General features: G+C 56.8%; 1 protein-coding gene across 1 annotated transcript in view; it reads right to left on the bottom strand.

The window, feature by feature from the left end:
* The window catches only part of SGIP1 (SH3GL interacting endocytic adaptor 1), a 59,696-nt gene that overhangs the window by 11,132 nt on the left and 25,244 nt on the right, over positions 1-23,320 (bottom strand). The window contains exons 8-19 of the mRNA XM_064720191.1: positions 22,955-22,966; positions 22,444-22,455; positions 21,485-21,509; positions 21,066-21,117; positions 19,414-19,499; positions 17,651-17,743; positions 16,720-16,794; positions 14,451-14,891; positions 11,402-11,523; positions 9,927-10,053; positions 6,850-6,909; positions 520-631 (exon numbers count right to left, since the gene is read on the bottom strand). Coding sequence (XP_064576261.1) covers positions 520-631; positions 6,850-6,909; positions 9,927-10,053; positions 11,402-11,523; positions 14,451-14,891; positions 16,720-16,794; positions 17,651-17,743; positions 19,414-19,499; positions 21,066-21,117; positions 21,485-21,509; positions 22,444-22,455; positions 22,955-22,966 — 1,217 coding nt within the window. The remainder of the gene's footprint in view (positions 1-519; positions 632-6,849; positions 6,910-9,926; positions 10,054-11,401; positions 11,524-14,450; positions 14,892-16,719; positions 16,795-17,650; positions 17,744-19,413; positions 19,500-21,065; positions 21,118-21,484; positions 21,510-22,443; positions 22,456-22,954; positions 22,967-23,320) is intronic.

Below are 23,320 nucleotides of genomic sequence, written 5' to 3'. Positions count from 1 at the left end.
CTTGGGCTCAGTCAATCACTCTTTTTCTCCTCCCAGGTTTCGAGAATTTTCTTTTCTCTGGGAGGTATGGTTGGCTGTAGCCCCGGAGCCCCTCCTATGATTTATAACAGTTGGTTACTTTAGTATATCAGTTATGTTTCGTACCTCCAAATATGTATTTCTATTGGATAGCCGGGTTTCCCTGCCTTCTTCCCCCCTTTTCCCTTAAAACCCTCTCCCGCCCCCTGTTCGGGGCCATTTGCTGGGTGTTTCCCCTCCTTGTTGGTTCTTCTGTAATAAACCGACAGTTTACCCCCAGCAAGTGGTCGCCTCCTAATTCGTCTCTCACCGCGCTGCTCCGAGCTATCCCCCAGCTCAGCCCGAGGCCAAGACGCCGAGGGGGGCTGGGTTCTGATGCGCAGGGGCCCTGGCCTTCGCCCCTCACCAGATAGCCGGATTCCAGGGCCGTTCACGCCCCCGCGCACCTGACAAACCCCTCATTCCCCCCACAGCAGGGACAGCCCGGGGGTCGGCACCTACTTGTTGGGGTCAGCCCCTTTGAAGTACGCGTTGACGGTTTCGGTGAAGGCGGCGGCCACGGGCAGGGTGTCCTGTGCCCCCATGGTCAGGGGGCTGGGGCCCCGTGACGAGCCTGCAACAGAGCAAAGAGCCCCCTTGGCACCTGCGGGCACCACGCCGTGCCCCCAGCCTGACTCCATGGGCACAGAACCACCAGAACCCCCCAGGCTTCGGATGAGGCTTTAGAACGTTTGGGAAATGGCTCTGCCCCCGCCCCGCTGCCGAAAGCAAGCAAAGAAAAGGATGGAGGAGGCCAGGCGGGAGCGGCATGCGGGGCTGCCTCACGGCAGGCTTTGCATGACAGTTTTTGCAGTCGCTTTTTGGGGCCCACAACGAGGGGCTGGGGGGTTCATTGTGTCACCCTGGGATCGGGGTGCTGGCAGTGTCCCCCTGATGTCCCCCCGAGCTGAGGGGGCTCCTGCCATCCCCAGCACACTCTGCTCTGCGCTGCTCTCCTGCCCTGTGGATGCCTGGAGCATCCTCCACACCCCGCTCGCTCCACGAAACCCTCAGTGCCCCACAGGAAATCTGCAAATCATCAGAAACCTGGAAAAACAGAGGCACTGGCACAGCTTGTCCAGAGGAATTGTGGCTGTCCCTGGATCCCTGGAAGTGTCCAAGGCCAGCTTGGACAGGAGCCACCTGGGACAGTGGAAGTTGGAACGAGCTGAGATTTAAGGTTCTTTCCAAACCAAACCATTCTAGGATTCCGTGATTTGGGAAAGGGGAAAAGCTTGCCTTGGTGTTGCTGTGCATCCTTGGACACTTGCCAGGCTCTAAAATAACTCAGCCCTGCAATCACACACAGGTTTCCCTTTGCTGGCCAGGAATTGTTGTTTCCAAAAGAAAATTGAGGATGAAATCATCACTGCAAGTGCTCCTCAGGAGCTCCAGGTGTGCTGGAAACCCTCTGTGGGACCACAAGTCCTGTGCCCACCACCAAGGTGTTGGTACAGCCAAGCCCACACCTCTGCCCCACGGAAAGTATCCAAAGATCAGCCCAGATGTCTGGGTGTTGATCCCACAGACACCCCAAAAATCCTAGAGAGGTCACTCCTGCCCTTCAGCCTCATCCATTTCCTGCAATGCACCATTTGGGAACCTTTTCAAACACCACATCCTGTACACCGGGTGAAGCACAAGGATTATTTTGCCCCAAATCTGCTAAAAAGGAGCAGCAAAGGACTCCAGAGGGGCAGCTTATCCAGGGACCCCCTCAGTCCATCACCATCCTGCCGGGCAGGTGGAAAGGGGGACATATCCATCCCAGAGTTTGCTCAGAGCACACGAGCACCTGCCAGCTCCAGCCAAAGCTGCAGGAACTCCAAAACCACAGGAATTCCAACACCAGCCCTGGGAAGGGCAGCACTTCCACAGGCAGAGGATAAGGGGGAAGCAAAGCTGAGCAAAACGTGTCACGTTCATGGTGAGCTCTTCTGCTTGGGCTATCCTCAGAAATGGTCCCTTCCCTTCCTCCTCTGCTGCTGCTCTGGGAATAAACAGGGGGTTGGGAGCAGGAAATTGGGATTTGCAACATCCCCTGGGAGAAGCACTTCTGTCACTTCAATGACACTTTGAGTTTGAGGACATTAATGGGAGAAATGATGGTTTCCACCAGCAGGGAGGAGCCCTCACACCTCCCTGAGGCACCCACGTTAATGGATAAATCCTAAGTGCTCTTTCCTGGAGGCTCAGATGAGGGATTTTCCCTTGCAGTGCCTAATGCAGCCTAAAAGTGTCAAACACTGATGCAGCCACACGTGTCCCTGTCGGTGCCACCCCCGGGGGAATCAGGGAATGAGGGGTTGCAGCTGCAATCCGGGATGGGGGTGCTCAGGGAGTGGGTCCTGCTGTTCCTGGGATGCCTCACCCACACACCAGACCCACAGCCACACATTCATTATCCTAACGAGCCCAGAGCCTCCCGCTCTGAGCCCACAGCCCAGGATATCCATCAGGGATTCCCTGCTGGAATTCCCACTGAAGAACGGACAGTTCCAGATGAGGGCATGGTCCCCAAAACCACAGGACACCACACCCCAAAACTCCAGGACTGAGGGGACACACAGGACAACATTTTCTGAAAATGCTTCCCAAAGACACCACTGGGAGCAAATCCTTGCTGCCCACCCACAGCAGCGACCCCTCAGAGCATCAAACACAGCCAATACCCTGGCAGTGGGACATTCCCACTGCATCCACCTGGAAATTCACAGAATTCCCAGAACCACAGACTCACAGAATCCCAAAATTCACAGAATCACTGGGTTGGAAGAGACCTCCAAGATCATGGAGTCCAACCCAGCCCCACACCCCAACTCAACCCTGGCCCCCAGTGCCACATCCAGGCTGTGTTAAACACCCCCAGCGATGGGGACTGCACCACCTCCCTGGGCAGCCATTCCAGAACTTCATCACCTTGCTGGAAAAAGCTTTTCCCTGTATCCAGCCTGTATTTCCCTTGAGGCTGTGTGCTCTGGCTGTGTCAGTGCTGCTGCAGAATGTGAGTCCATCTGAGCAGCAACAACAACAAAACCTCCTCATTTCTAATGGGCTGAAGGCTGTGTGGGTGGAATTGGGGTTCTTGGTTCCCTCCACTCTTCCCTCATGAATCCGTAAATCCTTCTCTTCATGGCTTCAGGGAATAAATTAATTTTTACACTCATGTTTTCACTAAAGAAAGAAAACTATAAACTATTATAAGCGTTGCAATTATTGTCCAGAAACCTGAGAGACAAATGCAGTTGTGCTGGCACAGCTCCACCCCAAACCTGCCTTTCAGCTCCTGCTTCAAAAGTCATTTTTATAAACATTTCAGTTGCACAAATGACCTGATAGTAACAGAGAAAAAAATAAATCCACTTTATGGAGCTTTGGATCCAACCATAAGCAGCAGACCGGCTTAATTTGCCTTATTTTTCCCTACAAAAGGTGGAAAATGCAGCTGTGGAGTAGCCAGTGATCCCAGAACATGAGAGCATCACCACATCTCCTTCCACACAGGGACAAACTGCCCCACCTTCATCAAGCACGTGGATCTTGCCACCAAAAAAACCCAAAAAACCCAAAACAACCAAATCCAGAAGGAAACCATAATTTCTCTTCTGGCATTCCACGCCCTGAGTTCCAGACACCAAACTCAGCAGATCTCCTCTCACTTCCCTGCACATGAAGGTTGTATTTTTTTCTTTTCAAGTCGGGTTTAAACATTTAGAGCTCAATGAGGAAATCCAGCATGAGGAAGTGAGACAGCTCCTTGCTGGGCTGTGGGATGATCCTGGGGCAGTGCCACACTCCTGCATTCCCAGAATAATCCCACCCCAGCTCCAGACCACCAGAACCAAGCCCAAGAATTCCAGTACAGGGTTAAGATTCCAAGGCACAGGAAGATCCCCAGGTGTGCAGTGCTGGTGGGGAGGAAGCAAGGGGAATGTGGAGCTGGAATGTTCCTGCTGAGGGATAACGCTGTCCCTGCTGTCCTCAGCTCTTCCCAGTGCTCCCAACAAGCCCCTGAGAAAGGAAATGCAAACAGGGATTTTGGCTGGAGACACCAAAACTGCCCCGAGCACCAGGAGGAAGCAGCTCCTGCGTGAGCCCTCCTGGGTCTAAACAGGGAGATGCCATCAGAGTACGGACATCAAAGCAGGAATTGTCAGAGTGGGGACCTTGGAAAAAGAAGGAAAGGAAGAACCTAAACCCCTGGTCACCACTCGATCCCTGCCTTCTGCTGCTGCTCAGCCATCACTGTCACCAGGATGGGTTTGCTCCATGAGCCCAAGGAGTCCATGCCAGGCACTGCCATCCTGGGCCATCCCTTCCATCCACAGCCAGGCCGTGCCATCCTGGGCCATCCCTTCCATCCACAGCCAGGCCCTGCCATCCTGGGCCATCCCTTCCATCCACAGCCAGGCACTGCCACCCTGGGCCATCCCTTCCATCCACAGCCAGGCCCTGCCATCCTGGGCCAGTCCTGATCTCCCAGCCAGGCCCTGCCATCCTGGGCCATCCCTTCCATCTCTAGCCAGGCTCTGCCATCCTGGCCATTCCCCACCAGGCATGCCATCCTGGGCATCCCTTCATCCACAGCCAGGCCCCTGCCATCCTGGGCCATCCCTTCCATCTCTAGCCAGGCCTGCCATCCTGGGCCCATCCCGTTCCATCTCTAGCCAGGCCCTGCCATCCTGGGCCATCCTTCATCCACAGCCAGGCCGTGCCATCCTGGGCCATCCCTTCCATCCACAGCCAGGCCCTGCCATCCTGGGCCATCCCTTCCATCCACAGCCAGGCACTGCCATCCTGGGCCAGTCCTGAGCCATTCCCCACTCAGGCATTGCCATCCTGGGCCACTCCTTCCATCCACAGCCAGGCACTGCCACCCTGGGCCATCCCTTCCATCCACAGCCAGGCTGTGCCATCCTGGGCCATCCCTTCCATCCACAGCCAGGCGTGCCATCCTGGGCCATCCCTTCCATCCACAGCCAGGCACTGCCACCTGGGCCAGTCCTGAGCTCCCAGCCAGGCCTGCCATCCTGGGCCATCCCTTCCATCCACAGCCAGGCACTGCCATCCTGGGCCACTGCTGAGCTCCCCAGCCAGGCCCTGCCATCCTGGGCCATCCCTTCCATCCACAGCCAGGCCCTGCCATCCTGGGCCATCCCTTCCATCCACAGCCAGGCCCTGCCATCCTGGGCCATCCCTTCCATCCACAGCCAGGCCCTGCCATCCTGGGCCATCCCTTCCATCCACAGCCAGGCCCTGCCATCCTGGGCCATCCTCCATCCCAGCCAGGCACTGCCATCCTGGGCCACTTATCCCAGCCAGGCCTGCCATCCTGGCCATCTGAGCTCCCCAGCAGCTTGCCATCCTGGGCCATCCCTTCCATCCGCAGCCAGGCCCTGCCATCCTGGGCCATTCCTGAGCTCCCCAGCCAGGCAGTGCCACCCCAGGCCCCTCCTTTGCAGGCACCACGGCAGCTCCCAGGTGCTTCCCTGGGATTTGCAGGAATCCCTCCCCGCTGCAGGCAAACCCCTGCCTCTCCTTCTGCTGTTAAAAGGAAATGTTGGCTCCGTGCCTGCAGGATGAGGCTGCCCCCAAAGCCTGGGGGATTGTCCTCTCTGGGATGTGACACAGCTCGGAGAAGGTGCCATCGGCCCCAAACCATCGGGAGGTTTTCCCCTCCCCAGCGCTCCTCATCCACGAGGGACCCCAAACCTCCAGCAGCTGCAGCCGAGCGCCCCAGCAGCACAGCCTGGCCCGGCTCGGGCGGTGCTGGCAGTGCCAACGCATCCCGGAGCCCTTCGTGCCCACAGCGGGACGGGAGCAGCGCAGGGGGCAGCGGACGCGGCTCCTGGGGCTGGAATTGCCCGGAGGAGCGCAGGGGGCAGCGGCTCCTGGGGCTGGAATTGCCCGGAGGAGCGCAGGGGGCAGCGGACGCGGCTCCTGGGGCTGGAATTGCCCGGAGGAGCGCAGGGGGCAGCGGCTCCTCGGGGCTGGAATTGCCCGGAGGAGCGCAGGGGGCAGCGGCTCCTCGGGGCTGGAATTGCCCGGAGGAGCGCAGGGGGCAGCGGCTCCTGGGGGTGGAATTGCCCGGAGGAGCGCAGGGGGCAGCGGACGCGGCTCCTGGGGCTGGAATTGCCCGGAGGAGCGCAGGGGGCAGCGGCTCCTCGGGGCTGGAATTGCCCGGAGGAGCGCAGGGGGCAGCGGCTCCTGGGGCTGGAATTGCCCGGAGGAGCGCAGGGGGCAGCGGCTCCTCGGGGCTGGAATTGCCCGGAGGAGCGCAGGGGCAGCGGACGCGGCTCCTGGGGCTGGAATTGCCCGGAGGAGCGCAGGGGGCAGCGGCTCCTTGGGGCTGGAATTGCCCGGAGGAGCGCAGGGGGCAGCGGCTCCTCGGGGCTGGAATTGCCCGCAGCAGCTCCGGGAGCCTGGCAGGGTCGGCTTTCTCGGCAGCGCAAGCGGCTCCGCTCCCTGGTTTTCACCTCCGTCTAGGAATATTCGCAATGTTTCTTTGGGCTTTTTGGCTTGCTTGGGCCGGATTTTTTTTTTTTTTTTGAAAATGAAATCAACGAGGCAAAAAATAAAAAGAGATCAGCGGGACAAATGGCACAAACCAAATCAAATCAAACCGATTCCGGTCGGACTGGCGATGTCATCTAAGTAGCCATAGCATTCCGCACGGGCAGCTGGGTTGGATGGAGCCCGGAAAGCTGGATTGGATGGAGCCTTGGAAGGGAACCCCGGGAGCGAGAGAGCGAGGGGAGCGAGAGGTTACCGGCTGTGATTTGCACTACTTACCTTCGAAAGTCAAATAAAACTTTCCTCTGTCAAACCAAACGAGGGAAGGCTGTTCATTCTCTGTATGGCCAGGAGTTGAAGCGGGATGGGAAAGGTTAAGGAGAGGGAGAGAGAAGGACACAGTGTGAGTCACAGAGCAGGTCATTAATGTCGCTACGGGGAGGGGGCGAGGCGCTGCAGGGCGGTCACACGTGCAGGGACAGGGGCGTGACAGCGGCCGCCGGCTGGGGGACAGAAAGCGGGAAGCAAAGCTATGGAAGCCCAGATGGAGGAGTCGTTCTGCCCGCCGGGCGAGCGGTTCGCAGGGGTGCTCTCGCTTTTTTTTTTGGCCGCGGTAGAAGAGGTTTGTCGGCTCATGCGCTCCGGGTTCCGCCTGCGCGGAGCGGGGCCGGCGCTGCTCAGCATTCCCGGCGGATGCTGCTCCGCACGCCGCCCCGCAGTGACACTCAGGGACAGTGACACGTGGCTGTTTGCTCTCGCACCTCAGGACACGACACTTGCAGAGAACCGGACACACGCACACAGAGCAGCGGATCCTAGCTGGAGCCTTCCCTTCCCATCACAGCCAGCTCCCTGCGCTCCACCACGCTGCCATAACTCGGGATGTGAGGGCCGGAGGGGGGCGTGGGGCGAACAGCTTTTGGAGCTGCTAAATGAACCTTTTGGAATTCGGGAGGTGCCAACCTTCCACCTCCGAGTCCTTTGAGTCACTGAGAAACTGTCATGCAAGGTGCTGCGAGCGGTGGGTGCCGCTCCGAGGGCGGAATTCTCGGCAATTCCCTGCTAGTACAGTACCTGCCGGCGTTTCACTGCGCCCCTCAAACGCGGGCAGTTTGTCAATAAAAGCATCATCCTCTGATAACACAAGCAGAAGAAACGCAAAGGAAACAAAGAAAGAAAGAAAAGAAAAGAAAGGAAAAGAAAGAGCACAAAAAGAATGAAAACACGGATCCCAAGTGAAACCAAGCAGCGCACTTGTACCAACGCAGAGACAGAGATGACGGAGGGGCACCGACACGGGAACCACAGAGCTCCTTGCTGTGCCAGGAATTGTCCAGACTGACATGCAGCCAACGAGGAAAGCACACCAGAACAGCACGGAGGACACGGGGATGGAGCAGCCCTGCCCCTGCTCCCGGACAAGCTCCGTGGGACTTTGCCACAGGGCACGGGAGATGGGGAATGCGCTGGAGCCAGGCTCCAGGTGTCCCAGCCCCCCGGGACCTGCAGCGGTCCCTGATCCCAGACCTGCCCATCCCTGCACACCTCCCAGCCCAGCTTTTCCTCTCATGGGAACTGGAATGTGTCCCTCCTCTGCTGTGGGTTTCCCTGGATGCTCACCCAGCACCAGCGCCCGCCCTGGCCTCGGTGGGGACAAGGAGACACTTTCCCAATGCACACCCCAAACCCTGTCTGTCTCTGTCTGTCCCCATCCAGCTTTTCCCAAGGTTTAGGCTGGATGCCCGCAGAAAAGGTTCCTCATCCAGAGGGTGCTGGCACTGCCCAGATCCCCAGGGAATGGGTGTTTGGACAGCACTGCCAGGGATGCCCAGGGTGGGATTGTCGGGTGTCTGTGCAGGGCAGGAGTTGGATCAATGATCCCTGTGGGTCCCTTCCCACTCGGTATAATCTCTGCATGGAGCTGGAAGTGCAACACCTACAAAATCTGGGGTGCCCCTCCTGACTGCCCCCTTTGGAGTTCCCTGGCCAGGGGTGACCCCAGAGCCCCGATTTTGGCTCTGCTCCAAGGAAATCTCCATAGAGAGTGTGGGACCCCAACTTCTCCCCCAGCCCAGCAACCTCATCCCCTCTGCTCAGCACGGGGAGGTCACTAAATCATCAAACAGCAGCTTTTGATCCCAAAAATATCAGAGAAAATAAGAAATCTAAATGGAGAGCCTGAGGGAGCTGGGGTGGCAGAGCTCAGCTCACTCCCATTGCCCTTCCCAGCCTCCCGCAGCCCCTGGGACTGTCCCTGTGCTCAGCCTGGCTGTCCCCTCCCCTAACGCCGTGTCCCTGTGGCCACCGTGCCCCCAGGCACTGCCACAGGCACAGGGGACGCTCAGGGCTCGCTGTCCTGGTGACATTTGTTCCAGCCAGGCGCTGTGACAGTGACCAACAGCCGGAACAGGCACCTACAACACCCGAGAGTGAGGTGACACAGGACGGAGACGCAGTCGAGACTCCAGCAAAGCCACGGGGAGGGCTCGGTGCCAGCGGCACGGCGGGGACAGCGCCGTCACGGGGGGGTGGTGACAGCAGTGCCACCGCTCCCCGCGGGGACAGCGGTGACAAAGGGCCGGGCGCACGGGAACTCCCGCCAGGCCGGCTTTTCCAGAGGGTTGGGGAGAAAAGACAAGGGAGGGAGGTGATCCTGGAGGAGATGGAGCCGCAGGAAGCGAGGGGCAGGGGCTGGCAGCCAGGGATGGAGGAGGAAGAGGAGGAGGAGCGCCGGCAGCAGGGACAGAGGGGACAGGAGGGGACAGAGGGGATGGAGGGGGAGGCGTGGGGGGACCCAGCGCCTGGAGCTGGGAGCTGCCAGCCAGACTCGGTTCCCATCCCTCATCTCAGCCCCGGGGTTTGGCAAACCCCACTTTTCCCAGGAAAACTGCAGCGTTTGGTTCTGCCCTCGGACATGGCAAGTGGCTGGGAAAAGCCACCTTCTTTTCCAAGACCCTTTTTCTGTTACTGCTTTAAGGGCAAGTTTGAATTAAAGACGTTCCAAGAGATTTAATATCCCTGGATCCCAAGGTCTGGCTTCCAGCCCCACTCTCCTCCAGGCACAAGCCTCCCCTGCAAAAAAAGCTTATTTTGCCCCAAATTACAGCCCAGAACCACATTTTCTGTTACAATTCCCTTGACTTTCACCAAACATCCATTTCCCACAACATTTGGAAAAACTTCCCTCGCAGCATCACCCTCCTGATCCATCACCCCCCTCAAATCCCTTTTAGCATTTCAAACCCTGATGGAAACTAAGAATCCAACCCCAAAGAGTGACCTAGGGAATGAAGAGGCCTCAGGAGTTACTGGAGGATTAGGAAAGGTGAAAGAACAGCAGTGCTGCGTGTGTTTACCAACGGTGGGAGTGGTGGCTGCACTCAGGGAATTGGTGGAAGAAATGGAAGAAGTACTTTCAGCACGGGCTAAAGGTGCTATCGGAGGAGGGCTGGAGGAGTGGATGGGAGGGCTAAAAGGCCTGGACTGGAGAGAAACATAAAACAACACAAAGTTAAATAAAATCTAAACAAAAACATTTGCATCAAACAAATAAAATTTCACCTGGACCCTCCTGACTGCTCTGCCGGTGCCCCAGAGGGAAAATTGGAATTACTTTAGTTGTTTTAGTACCAATGGCATTTTTGCTTGGAGCTGGGAAAATAGATTATCCCCAACACTGTGGGGATGGGTGTGGAGATTCCACCCATCCACACCGAGGCTGGGAGCTCCAGGGGCTGTGGGATGGATGGAATGGGCTGGGCACTGGGCAGGGAGCAGTGCCCACCAGGTGCCAGCTCCCCAGGCCCTCAGGGATCCTTTGGTGGTCATTTTGTACCCTCAGCATCACCCCAAAGCCCTCATGCCTTACCTGGAGCAGCCTGGGGTGGCACACAGGACAGCCCTGAGCTGGCACTGCTCCTGGGGAGGCTGGAACTGCCCTGCTCTGCCCCCAGAGCCTTCCCGGGGCACATTCCCACCCCAGCCCCTGCCCTGAGCTGGCACTGCTCCTGGGGAGGCTGGAACTGCCCTGCTCTGCCCCCAGGCCCTTCCCGGGGCACATTCCCACCCCAGCCCTTGCCCTGAATGAGCATTCTTCCTGGGGATGCTGGAACTGCCCTGCTCTGCCCCCAGAGCCTTCCCGGGGCACATTCCCACCCCAGCCCTTGCCCTGAGCAGCGACTGCTTCCTGGGGAGGCTGGAACTGCCTGCTCTGCCCCCAGACCTTCCCAGGGCACATTCCCATCGCCCACCCCAGCCCTTGCCCTGAGCTGGCACTGCTCCAGGGGAGGCTGGAACTGCCTGCTTGCCCCCAGGCCCTTCCCGGGGCACATTCCCACCCCAGACCCCTTGCCCTGACTGGCACCTTCCTGGGGAGGCTGGAACTGCTCTGCTTTGCCCCCAGAGCCTTCCCGGGGCACATTCCCACCTAAGCCCACCCCAGCCCTTGCCCTGAGCTGGCACTGCTCCTGGGGATGCTGGAACTGCTCTGCTCTGCCCCCAGAGCCTTCCCGGGGCACATTCCCACCCCAGCCCTTGCCCTGAGCTGGCACTGCTCCTGGGGATGCTGGAACTGCCCTGCTCTGCCCCCAGAGCCTTCCCGGGGCACATTCCCACCCCAGCCCACTCCCCGCCCTTGCCCTGGCTGAGCACCATGGTTGGCATCACCAGGCTGGCAGAGCAGAGGTGGCACAGCCCTTCCCACGGGGATTCCCAAATCCCAGAGGAGCCCATCCCACCCCGGTGCCCGCGGCTCTGCTGCCCCATTCCCGACTGGAACGCCGCCCACCGCCCCTGGCAGTGCCCTGCCGTGCCCCCAGCCCTGCCCACGTACCACGTCGCTGACGGGGGGCTTGCCCGGGGGCAGCTTGGGCCGGGACGGGGGCCGGGGCGGCGGCGGCGGGGGAGTGCCACACGGGGCCAGCGGCGTGCCGGGCCGGGCTGGGGACGAGGAACCTGCAAGGAACAAACAACGGGAGCCGTGAGTGCCCGCGGGCTCTGCCCAGCCCAGGAGCTGCCCCTGATGGGGGCACAGCCCGGCTGCTGTGCACGGAACATTCCAGGAGGGATGATGCCCATGGGATCCTGGCAGCGGCTGCCCAGTGCCCGGGTCCCTCTGCAAAACTGACATCAGAGAGCTTTCCCAAAAATACGGGCAGGAGGGATGGGATGGTGGATGGAACACTGCTCCAGGGCTGGCACAACCGGGAGGTAGGGATCCTTGTCACAGTCATATTTTCTGGAAAATCCCTTCGCCCAGCATTTCTCCTGGGAAGCTGAGAAGCCTCAGAGAAAAAGGAAAACAAATTCTTATGTCATTTGCTTCTCCTGTGTTGTGCTCACATGTGGAATGTGTTTGGAGATTGTTTCATTGGTTTCATGTCAATTGTTTTGACTTGTTGGCCAATCAGTACCAAGACTCTGGAGACAGTCACGAGTTTTCATCTTATCTTTTTAACCTTCTGTAAGTATCCTCTCTGTATTCCTTAGTATAGTATTCTGTAATATAATATAATATAGTATTCTGTAATATAATATAGTATAGTATTCTGTAATATAATATTCTGTAATATAATATTCTGTAATATAATATTCTGTAATATAATATTCTGTAATATAATATATAATATAACTATATTATATAAATATATAATATTTATAAGGATAAAATAATAATTTAGCCTTCTAAGAACGTGGAGTCATATTCATCATTCCTCCCTGCCACGGGGCACCCCACAAATACAACAGATCCTCATCACAGGGCAAAGCTTGGCCCAGCAAAGGAGGGGAAGGGTGGAAGAGGAAGGTTCTGGGATTTGCTGGGAGCACAAGCAGCTCCCAACCCGCTGGAAGAGACTCCCAAAGCAGGGAGCTGAGCTCAGGGCTCACAGACCCTGCTGCAGAGGGGGATTCCTGTGACCAAATGGGAATTCCAACTGGTGCCTCACGGGAGATCCAGGAGCCTGCTTGGCTCCACACACAGGAATTCCTTCCAGGAGAAGCCCAGCAAGACCTGGAGCTGGGCAGAGCAGGCAGAGGGGGCACCAGGACATGAAGGGCAGCAGGAATGGGAGGGAGCTCAGAGCTCAGTGCCAGGACAGCTGAGCCAGTGTTTGTCACCAGCTTCTGTGGAGCTCAGCAGCTCCATGGCTCAGACTGAGATAACTTAATAATTTCCCCACTTACAAGAGAATAATTTCCTGAGTTCTTTGGGTGATAGCTCAGATTTAGCAAAGAAAGATCAAAGCTGGATTTATAGAAACAAGAAGAGGTGAAGGAGAGCAGGCTCAGACAAGAGAGGGCCTGGCTTAAAGGGAATAAATTCCAGTCATTCCTCTGCACAACTCCAAGATTCAAGCCACTTTTATTTCAAAGCCTAATTTGGGAACCAAAGTTTGAACTTTTCCTTCCTTATCCCAAGAAAAGCCAGAGAAAATAGAAAATATTGAGGGAAAATAACCTTGCAGGACTGAGTGTGGAGGGTTCTGTGGCCACCAGGTAGCCAAATCCCAGCCAGATGGTGGCTTCCATCGAGGGAATGGACATTTCCTACTGCAGAAACTGACAGCATGTGGAAACCCGCATGGAATCAGAAATGTGTGTGAATGCTGGCCTTGGAGAGCATGGGGTGGTGGAAGGGGTTGGAACAAGGGGAGCTTTGAGGTCCCTTCCACCGTGACCCTGCACAGAGCCTTGGTGACACCCAGGGCTCTGAGGGCAGATCCTGGCCTGGCTCTGCTCCACAGCACCCCAAAACCAGCCTTGGAAAGGCGAGAGAGGGTGGCACAGGTGCTGGAGCCGTGCTGCACACTCTGCTGCAGCCTTTGGAGGATTTGCACCATTTTTGTGTGGATTTTTCATTTCCCATTGCTGCCCAGCTGCTGAGACAGGAGGCAATTCCTGGAGCAGGGCTGTGGATCTTCTGGGCCAGGCTCCTCCATCTGAGAGGAGCCCTGGCACGCCTCCATCCTGTGCTCAGCTGGGAGCAGGCAGGACAGCAGTGCGGGATGGATCCTGCTGTCTCCTGCTCCTGGAAGCTCCTGGAGAAGTTCCAGCTCCTGCTGGACCCCGCAGCCCCCACAGGGACCCTCTGCCCACCCCCCCGAGCCAGCACAGAAAAGCCACCAGCACTGAAGCAAAGCCACATCTGCAGCGCCAGCCACACTCAGGGCACCCTCCTGGCCGTGACAAATCCCACGGGCAGTGACACAAACCCCGAGCTCCCACCAGGAGGGTGGCAGGGGTCAGACACGGAGCTGGGGGGCTGCACACCCACCCCACCACCAGTGCAGGTTCCTCAAGGCTCTGATTGCCCCCAAAATCACCTTTGGTGGAGGCAGGATGGGAGCACAGGGCTGAGCTGGGCTCAGGCTGCAGCTCCTCAGGCAAGGAGTGCCAGTAAGCCGAGCCTCCCCGGCTCGTTTGCCTTAATGAACATCTATAATTAATCAGGTGAAAGCAGGCAGAGCCAGCAGCTTCTCCCGGGGGAGAGGTTCACCCCGGAACACATCTCCCATCCACACCCAGAGCCAGGAAGAGCCGAGCACCATTCCCACCGGGAATTACCGGGGTGAGAGGACGTGGTAAAAACAAAACACCCCAGCCCTGATCTGAGGCTCGCTCAGACCGTTCACCTGAACCATTCCATCCCCACGGAGAGCACAACCGCAACAACAACAACAACAACGACAACACCACCAAGCCCGTGCCCGGTTTGGGGCGGGAAGGGCTCCGGGAAAGGCTCCGGGAAAGGCGCACAGGGAGGGAGGGAAGCACACGGGAGGCGCAGGACACGGGCGGGCAGCAGGGCACGGCCGCAGGGACACAGCCAGGCGGGAGGGGCACCGGGGCCACACGGCAGCACACCCGAGCTCAGCACGTACCGCTGGCGCTTCCCGTGCTGGCGCCCGGTCCGGGCGACGACACCACGGCGCGGTACGTGGGCGGCGGAGGGGGCGGCGGGGTCCCTCTCTGGCCCGGCCCAAAATCTTTGGGAGAGGCGACGGGCTCGGCCGAATCGTCCTTAACGTGGGGCTGCTCGGGGAGCTTCTTGGGAGCGTCTTCCAGCTGCAGCGGCGAGGGCAGCGGGCGGGGAGGCTCGGCCGGGGCGCTGGCCGGGCTGCCCGCCGGGGACCCCGCCTTGTCCCGGGGCGACAGCTCCGGAGGCGCGTTCTCCGGGGATTGATCGGAAAAATTGACCCACTTGTCTTCCGCGGTGGCAGCAGCAGATTTGGGGGACGGCACGGGGCCAAAAATGCTGTCCAAGTCATTGATGGACGGGAGTTTGTCCCGTTTGGGCTCTGCTGCTGCTGCCTGGTCCCCTCCTGCGGTCAGAGGAGGTTTATTTTACACCGGGCGTTAAGCGAGGGCTGCGCTACTCTCTACGGGCTCTACTTCTACGGGAGAGGCTCTAAAATCACCTTTTCTCATCTGTATTTATATAATTCATGGGCAAGAACGTTTCCAGCACAGCCAGGTGCGACATGGAATGAATCCCGCGGGATCCAAAGGCTGGAGGAGGGAGCATGCACCACCACGAGCCAGCACTCACAGCCAAGATTCCCAAATTCACAGCCAAGAATCCCAAATTCACAGCCTTCTGTGTCCTCTAAACCACATCCCGTCCTTATCAGCAACTCTGGTTTATCAGCAGGTACCAAAGGTGTGCACTCAGCACTCTGGCACGCCCCACTCTCTCCATATATATATATATTTATAAACACTCAGGTATAAATACATATATTCAGACATGCTGGTTGGACACTGCTGGAGTCTGGGCATGCAGCACAGGATGCACACGGGGAGTGTATTCCAGCCACAAGGAATGCATCCAGCCACAAGCAGGAACAGATCAAGATTTTAGGGCACAGATCAGGATTTTAGGGCACAGATCGGGATTTTAGGGCACACACAGATGGGGATTTCAGGGCTCTGCTCACTGAGCCACCACACAGCAACACTCCCACCTGACTCCAGAACCACCACAGATCCACCAGCCAAGCATTTCACATCCAGGGAAGGGACAGGCTGACACTAAATGCCCTCTGGGATCTTCATGGCAGCATCACCCCATCCCTGCTCCTCTGTTTTGGGGATCCACATTTAGGGTGGGGGGGATAAAATAGGGATTTGCTGAACCAGACAAAACCAGACCTCAGCCATTTGCTTCACAAATACACAAGGCACAGCCCAGCAAATGATCAGGCATTTGCTGCTGGGAATGGATGGATGGATGGACATGGACACCCTGCCAGCCTGGAAAATCGGGATTTGAGAGCACAGATGAGATGGGGATGGACAGAGCAGGGGCTCCTCGTGGCACAGGGTTTTCCCCCCGAGGGGCTCTGGCTGGCCCCACCAGCCTGCCCTGCTCAGACCCTGCTTTCCCACCAGCCAGCACCATGAATTATATGCCTGGAAGCAGCTCCTGATGTCCTCTGGCTGCATCCAACACCTTTCCATCCCTGCCCTCGGGCTGCCCCTCATTCCCAGCACCATTTCCCTTCCCTGTCCTTCATTCCCAGCACCATTTCCCGGGCTGCAGGGTCAGGGGGGCTTTTCCCACCTCTCAGCAGGGATTTGGAGGCAGGGAAGGCAGGAGCAGCTCCTGCCACAGGCAGACCCTGCACAGCTCTGGTTTCCTCAGCACAGGCTGTGCAGGGCTCTGGAATTGGGAATATATCCTGGTTTTCAGCAGGATATTGAGGCTAATCCTGCACTGCATTCCCAAAGGCAGGGATGGTGTAAAGAACATTAATTTCACCAGGGTGAGACCGACTTGGGAGGCAAAACCATCTTTGTGCTGCTTCTACTGCAGCATCCACTGAGACACCTCAGGGCTGGGGCTGGCCCTGGATCCCTGGCAGTGCCCAGGGCCAGGCTGGACACCGGGGCTGGCAGCGGCCTGGGACAGGACAGAAATTCCTCCCAGCCCAGCCCAGTCTGGGATTCTCTGAACTCCAAGGGCAGAGGATGCACAGGGATCAAATCCATGCCCAAAATGCAGCCACGGGGACAGGGACCTGTCCCCCCAGAGCTGGGGATGGGATGTGTCACCCCCAGTGCCACCACAGGGCTGGGGCTGTCCCTGTCCCACCCCCGAGCCGGGGCTGTCCCCGTGTCCCCGGTGTCCCCCGGAGCCGGAGCCGTTACCGATGGCCGGGGGCAGGGGGGAGCCGGTGCGCGGCGGCGTGGCCGGGATGTTCTTCGGGGGGAGCGGCGGAGGGGCTGAAAGAGAGCACAGAGAGGGGAGAGAGTTCAGCAGAGAGAAAACAGGGACAGCCCCTGGGATGTCAACGGGATCGCTGGGAAAAAGGGGACAAGGCAGGGATGAACTCCCAGCTCCAATGTCCAGCCCGGCCTTGGACACTGCCAGGGATCCAGGGGCAGCCACAGCTGCTCTGGGAATTCATCCCATCCCTCTCCATTCCCACAAAGAGGAATTCTTCCCAACATCCCATTAATTCCTTCCCAATACCCACCCCTCCCTGCCCTCTGGCAGTGGGAAGCCATTTCTGTCGGGTTTGATGGAATTTTCCCCCTTTTTTTACATCTGCTGTTTCAACCCCCTAAATTAGCATTTTAATTAAACCTGGATCCTCCGAGGCACGGAGCTGCCTCCGCCTTTCTGCCGTGCCCATCCCACGTGGATCCAGGATGTGGATCCGGGATCGGCAACCCTGGGGCTAATTAACAGCGGCTAATTAACCAGCTGTGCTTTACAGGGGCATTTCTGCAGAGGAAACGGCTCCGCAGCTGCCCCGGGCAGAGGGAAAGCTGCAATAAAAATCCGGGATTGGGGCTGAGCTGCTCTCCCTGATGTTATCCTGGAAAAACCGGTGCTTCCCACTTTTCCAGCCAAGTAACCTCGGCATGAACGTGCAGGATCAGGATCCACCCCATCCCTGCAGCCCTTATCAATCCCACTCCCTCCTCCACCCCACAGTGCTGTCACCCGAGCCAAACAAAGGGAAAAAAATCTCCTTTAATTTAAAATATCACGGAACTGCACAGCCTGGATGAGGACAGCTCAAATCTTTGACCTGATTTCTGGATATATTAATTTATTTCCATGGTCACTTACTTCCAGTTGGGAAAGGTCTTGGAAGTTTTGGGGACTCTACGTTTGTGTTGATGGGCTGGACTGACCCCCATATCTCAGGCTGGTCCAGAGCAGCTGAAAAATCAAAAGTAAACATTTGAAAGCAATGAAAAACCCAAATATTTTCTTCCCATCACCCAAACACATGGATGAGACACTGAGGCTCTGGGAAAAGAGGGCCCAGACAGTGACAGAAACCTCATTAATTAAGGACAGGGGGTTCTGTAACGGTGGATAATTAAAATCCTGTCTGATTTTGAAGCAGGACGTGCAATTAGTTTGACACTTATGCTGCTTGACAAACAAAACAATGCCAGGGATGGATTTGGAGGCTTATTATGGGAAGGAAAACATTGTATTGATGGCCAAAGTGGTCTGGAATTTTAGGATATGCAAACAAAAAAACCCATCAGGTAGCAAAATTAAAAGATAATTGTAATCCCAGAGAATAAAGGGGGGGAAAAAAGAAGATATTTTTGTATATAATTTAGATTTCTTAGAGTTTTTGTGCTGAGAACTGCTTTGAAACGTTGCTTTGATTAAAAGAATTAACTGGAGGCGTTAATGACGGGACATAACGAGGGCAGTGGCCCTCCAGGAGGAGGAGGAGGAGATCTCTGGGAAGAACCCGCTCCAGGGCATGGATTGGGTTGGTTTTGGGGAAAACAAGTCTTGCAAGGTTCCTGTGCTTTGGGAAAGCTGGGAAAAACCAGATTTGGATGGAAGCAAAGTGTCTCTGTGTTAAAGGAGGGAAAAATGACATTTTTGAGATGGCATTTCCTAGGCATGGAGGGGTGCAAGGCTTGTCCAACAGCTGCCTCCAGAATCCTGGGTAGAGTTAAACCCCCCTGCTCCAGGGTGAAGGTTTGGCTGGAAAATGCTGAGGTTTGATGTTCTTGAGCTGTTCCCTGTCAGGATCTCTCCCAGACCTCATAATTAACTTATTGACTTAAGCACTTGCTGTTTCCACCCAGCCCGAATTAACCCTGGACATGGTCACCTGTCCTTCAACCCCTGCCTGGGCTCCTTCCTCCAGCAGGAGGGCTGGGAACCTGGGAATCTGGGAATTGTCCAGCTTGGAAAAGCCCTCGGAGCCCATGGAACTGCCAGTTCCACCCCTGACCTTGTCCCCAAGGGCCACATCCACACAGCTCTGAAATCCCTCCAGGAATGGGGACTCCACTCCTGCCAGGGCTGGAGAACCTTCCCAGATCCCTGACAGGAGATGCCACCGTGGCCCAAAGTCACTCACCATGTCCCCGAACTCACCCACCATGGCCCCAAAGCCACTCACCAAGGCCTCAAAATCGCCCTGTTACTAAATTCACTCACAGGTCCCCAAATTCACCCACCACAGCCTAAACTCCCTTGCCCCAGCCCCAAACTCACTCTGTCCCCAAACTCAATCGCCAAGTCCCCAAACCCACTTGCCGTGCCCCAAACTCACCCATGGGCACAAAATCCCTTGCCCTGTCACCAAATTCACCTGCCCTGGGCCGAAGCTCACCAGGTCCCCAAACTCCCTCACCCCAGCCCCAAACTCACCAAGTCCCCAAACTCAATCACCACGTCTCCCACACTCACTTGCCATGCCCCAAACTTATCCACCATGGCCCCAAACTCACCTGTACCAGCCCCAAAGTCACCAGGTCCCCAAACTCACCCACCATGGCCCCAAACTCAGTTGTCATGTCCCAAATGCCCTCACCCCAGCCCCAAATTCCCCCTCCATGCCCCAAACTCACCCTCCAGCTTGGCCTCCTCAAAGGCCGACTCCAGCGGGGGCCCGAAGAGCGGGGCCAGCGCTGCTGGATCCTCCCCGGCCTTCTTGCTGTGGGGAGAGAGCACAGAGCGGCCATGAGGGACAGGTTTGTGTTTGTGGGGTTAGAGAGCACAGAGTAGCCATGAGGGGCAGGTTTGTGTCATGAGAGAGCACAGAGCGGCCATGAGGGACAGGTTTGTGGGGTTTGAGAGCACAGAGCAGCCATGAGGGACAGGTTTGTGGGGTTTGTGGGGTTTGAGAGCACAGAGCAGCCATGAGGGAAAGGTTTGTGTTTGTGGGGTGAGAGAGCACAGAGCAGCCATGAGGGACAGGTTTGTGGGGTGAGAGAGCACAGAGCAGCCATGAGGGACAGGTTTGGGTTTGTGGGGTGAGAGAGCACAGAGCAGCCATGAGGGACAGCTGAGGTTTGTGGGGTGAGAGCACAGAGCAGCCATGAGGGACAGGCCTTGGGTTTGTGGGGTGAGAGCACAGAGCAGCCATGAGGGGCAGGTTTGGGTTTGTGGGGTGAGAGCACAGAGCAGCCATGAGGGGCAGGCCTGGGTTTGTGGGGTTAGAGAGCACAGAGCAGCCATGAGGGGCAGGTTTGGGTTTGTGGGGTGAGAGAGCACAGAGCAGCCATGAGGGGCAGGTTTGTGGGGTTTGTGGGGTGAGAGAGCACAGGGCAGCCATGAGGGACAGGTTTGGGTTGTGGGCATGAGAGAGCACAGAGCAGCCATGAGGGACAGGTTGTGGGGTTCTGTGGGGTTAGAGAGCTCAGGGTGGCCTTGAGGTACAGGTCTGGGTTTGTGGGGTTAGAGGAGCACAGAGCAGCCATGAGGGGCAGGCCTGGGTTCTGACCCCATCTTTGAGGCAAACACAAATATTTTTGAGGACATTTTTTACCCCAGACCAAGGAGGAGCTGGCCAAACACAGGGTTTCAGATGGGGACAAGGGAAAGGAGCAGCACCCCAGTGCCAACCCTGTGGTGCCACAGCAGCTGCTGGGACACTAAGTTTCTTTGGGTTTAGTCAAAATTCCATGGAAAAGGATTAAAAAAATAAATACTTGAGGTCTGGGCCATGCTCTGCTCCAACACACCTTGAGTTGACCCCTGGAGCTGCACGGGGCACATTCCCAGGGAGATTTGGCTTTATTCCATAAAAACTTGCATGTTTGCTGTCCTGAATCAATACATCCCCCCCACCCCCCCAAGCTTGGCCTGCTCCCTATGGATCAGGCTCAAGGTGCCTTCCAGCAGGGAATGTCCTTGGAGCTTTTGGTGGAGAGCAGGGATGGGCACTGAGCATCCCAACCACCACCAGCCCCTCAGTCCTGCCAAAATCCTGGAATGGTTTTGGGTGGAAAGACCTTAAATCTCATCCCATTCCACCCCTGCCATGGCAGGGACACCTCCCACTGTCCCAGGGTGCTCCAGCCTGACCTTGGGCACTGCCAGGATCCAGGGGCAGCCAGAGCAAATCTGGGAATTCCATTCCTCCCCCTCCCAGGGAACAATTCCTTCCCAAAACCCCATCTGCCCCCTCCAGCTCCCCATCCAGCACAGTGCAAGTGGGAATGTCCCAATCCCAGGTGGGATGAGGGCCCTGAGCCTGGGAAGGATGATCTGCACTGACCTGGCGGGGTCTGGCGTGGGCGTGGAGCGCCGGGGCCGCGTGATCTCCTCACCTGGGACAGGACAGGACACACATGGATGAGAGTCAGAGCCATTCCCACCCCAGAGCATCCCCCTGGCCCCCAGAGCCCTGCTGGCAGGGGGGAGGTCACACCTGGTGTCCCACCCACCCTGCTGTGCAGGGATCCTGGCAGCAAAAATCTGCTTTTAACTCCAATTTATTTCTGTACAGAGCTGAATCAGGAAACTTCTCTGCTGCAGATGTCCCCCACAGCTTCTCCAGGGAAAGCTTTTGGGAGCCACCAGCTCTGCAGGATCACTTTAAACCAAATTTAACTCACTCTTTTCCCACCCCCACTCCCCAAACCCTCCCAGCAGGTGCAAGGAGTGCTGGTTTGATGGACTGCAGGAGATACTTACTGGATAAATTCCTTTTGATCGTCCCCTGGAAGGAGAAACACAGGGATCAGTGGCATGCACAGGGACAGGACTGTGTGGCAGTTGTCACCCCAGGAGCAAAGCAGCCCAGCAGAGGTGGCAGGAGCTGTCTGAGGGGACATTTCCTGCAGGAGCCTGAGCTCCAGGGAGCAGAAAACCCTGCAGAAAATTCCTGAGCCACACAAAGGCACTGCTGGCAGCTCTGCTGTCCCCAGTGCCACATACACAGGGGTTGAGAATGGGCACAAATGGGCACATCCTCTGGGAATGGGCACTCTGCACTGCCATCCAGCTGTGCCAGGGGCTCGTGGGGCAGAAGCCAAACCCTCCCAGCCATGGGAACGGGGACACCCCAGAGCCAGAGCGGGGTCTCCAGGGATCCCCATCACTGAGAGCCCCCTGTGCTATCACTGGGTGCCACAAACATCTTTTATGAAAAATCTTCTCTGTAGGATTTTTCTTCCTGAGAAGCTGAGAGGCCTCAGGAACAAAATGCAAACAATGATTATCTGCTGCTGTGGAATGCAACAGGTGCATCTGGGATTGGTCTCATGTGGTTGTTTCTAATTAATGGCCAATCACAGTCAGCTGGCTCGGACACAGAGCTGAGCCACAAACCTTTGTTATCATTCTTTCCTATTCTATTCTTAGCTTAGCCAGCCTTCTGATGAAATCCTTTCTTCTATTCTTTTAGTTTTAATATAATATATATCATAAAATAATAAATCAGCCTTCTGAAACACGGAGTCAGATCCTCGTCTCTCCCCTCATCCTCCGACCCCTGTGAACACGGTCACAACTGGGGTGACATGAGGGGCTGTGTGGCACCCCTGGCAGCTGTCCCCACACCCTGTGCCCCCCCTGGCAGCTGTCCCCACGCCCTGTGCCCCCCCAGAGCCCAGCAAGGACAGGGACCCCTGTGACCCCATCCCAGTTCTTACCGGGCTGCGCCGCTGCGGTCAGCGAGAGGGGAGAGAAGAGACACCTGGTCAGAGAGTGACACGTCAGCACCCCAGGGCCCAGCTGCCACCGCCACACCTCGTGGGTCACCCTGGGACAGCCCCCCAGGGGAACCCAGGACCTGGGAAATGGGGGGATTTCCTCCCTGGAAGCTGAGCTCTCTTGGAGAAACCCCAATGGCACCAGGGATGGATTTCCTGCCTTCTCCTCCCTTTGGATGCGCCCCAATCCAGGTAACACCAAGCCCTTACACACCTGGTCCAAATTCTTGGACCCAAACTACACCCCCAAAGCACTCTCAGAGCCAGGCCCAGCTCTATTTTTATACATTCTATTTTAAAATGCTCTAAGTCAGCGATAAAGGAAATTAAACTTCATTCTAGAAGGGCAGGATTTGTTATTTGCTTTTGGCATTTCAGCTCTAGAGACACGACAAGAGCACACACAAAGCTGGGTTAAAATATTCCAGGACGTAAAAATTGCATTTCTTACCGGACTTTTCCTCTAAAAGAAGGCAGAGAAAGAAAAAAAGAAGGAATTAGAAGGTGAGGGATTTTTCTATAAAGAGGAATCAAAGATTTGTGTCAGGTTAAAGACAAAAGAGAGTGACAGGAGTGCTCCAGCTTCACCCTTCACATGGGAGACTGGAGGGATAGGGAGCATTTGGAAATGGAAAAATTGTGTCTGAGCCATTTTAGGGGGTGAATTCCATTGTTTTATCATGACAGGCCCCGGTAGCCGTTCCCAGTCAAGGCACCAGAATTCCCAGTGCAGAGGGCTGGCAATGAGGGTGACTATGGACACAGCCCCTGGCACAGGTGCCCAGAGCAGCTGTGGCTGCCCCTGGATCCCTGGCAG

The sequence above is a fragment of the Zonotrichia leucophrys genome, chromosome 8, assembly GCF_028769735.1.
Source record: "Zonotrichia leucophrys gambelii isolate GWCS_2022_RI chromosome 8, RI_Zleu_2.0, whole genome shotgun sequence".
NCBI classification, from domain to species: Eukaryota; Metazoa; Chordata; class Aves; order Passeriformes; family Passerellidae; genus Zonotrichia; species Zonotrichia leucophrys.
The sequence above is the reverse complement of the archived record's forward strand: the minus strand, read 5'-3'. Positions and strand labels throughout refer to the sequence as shown.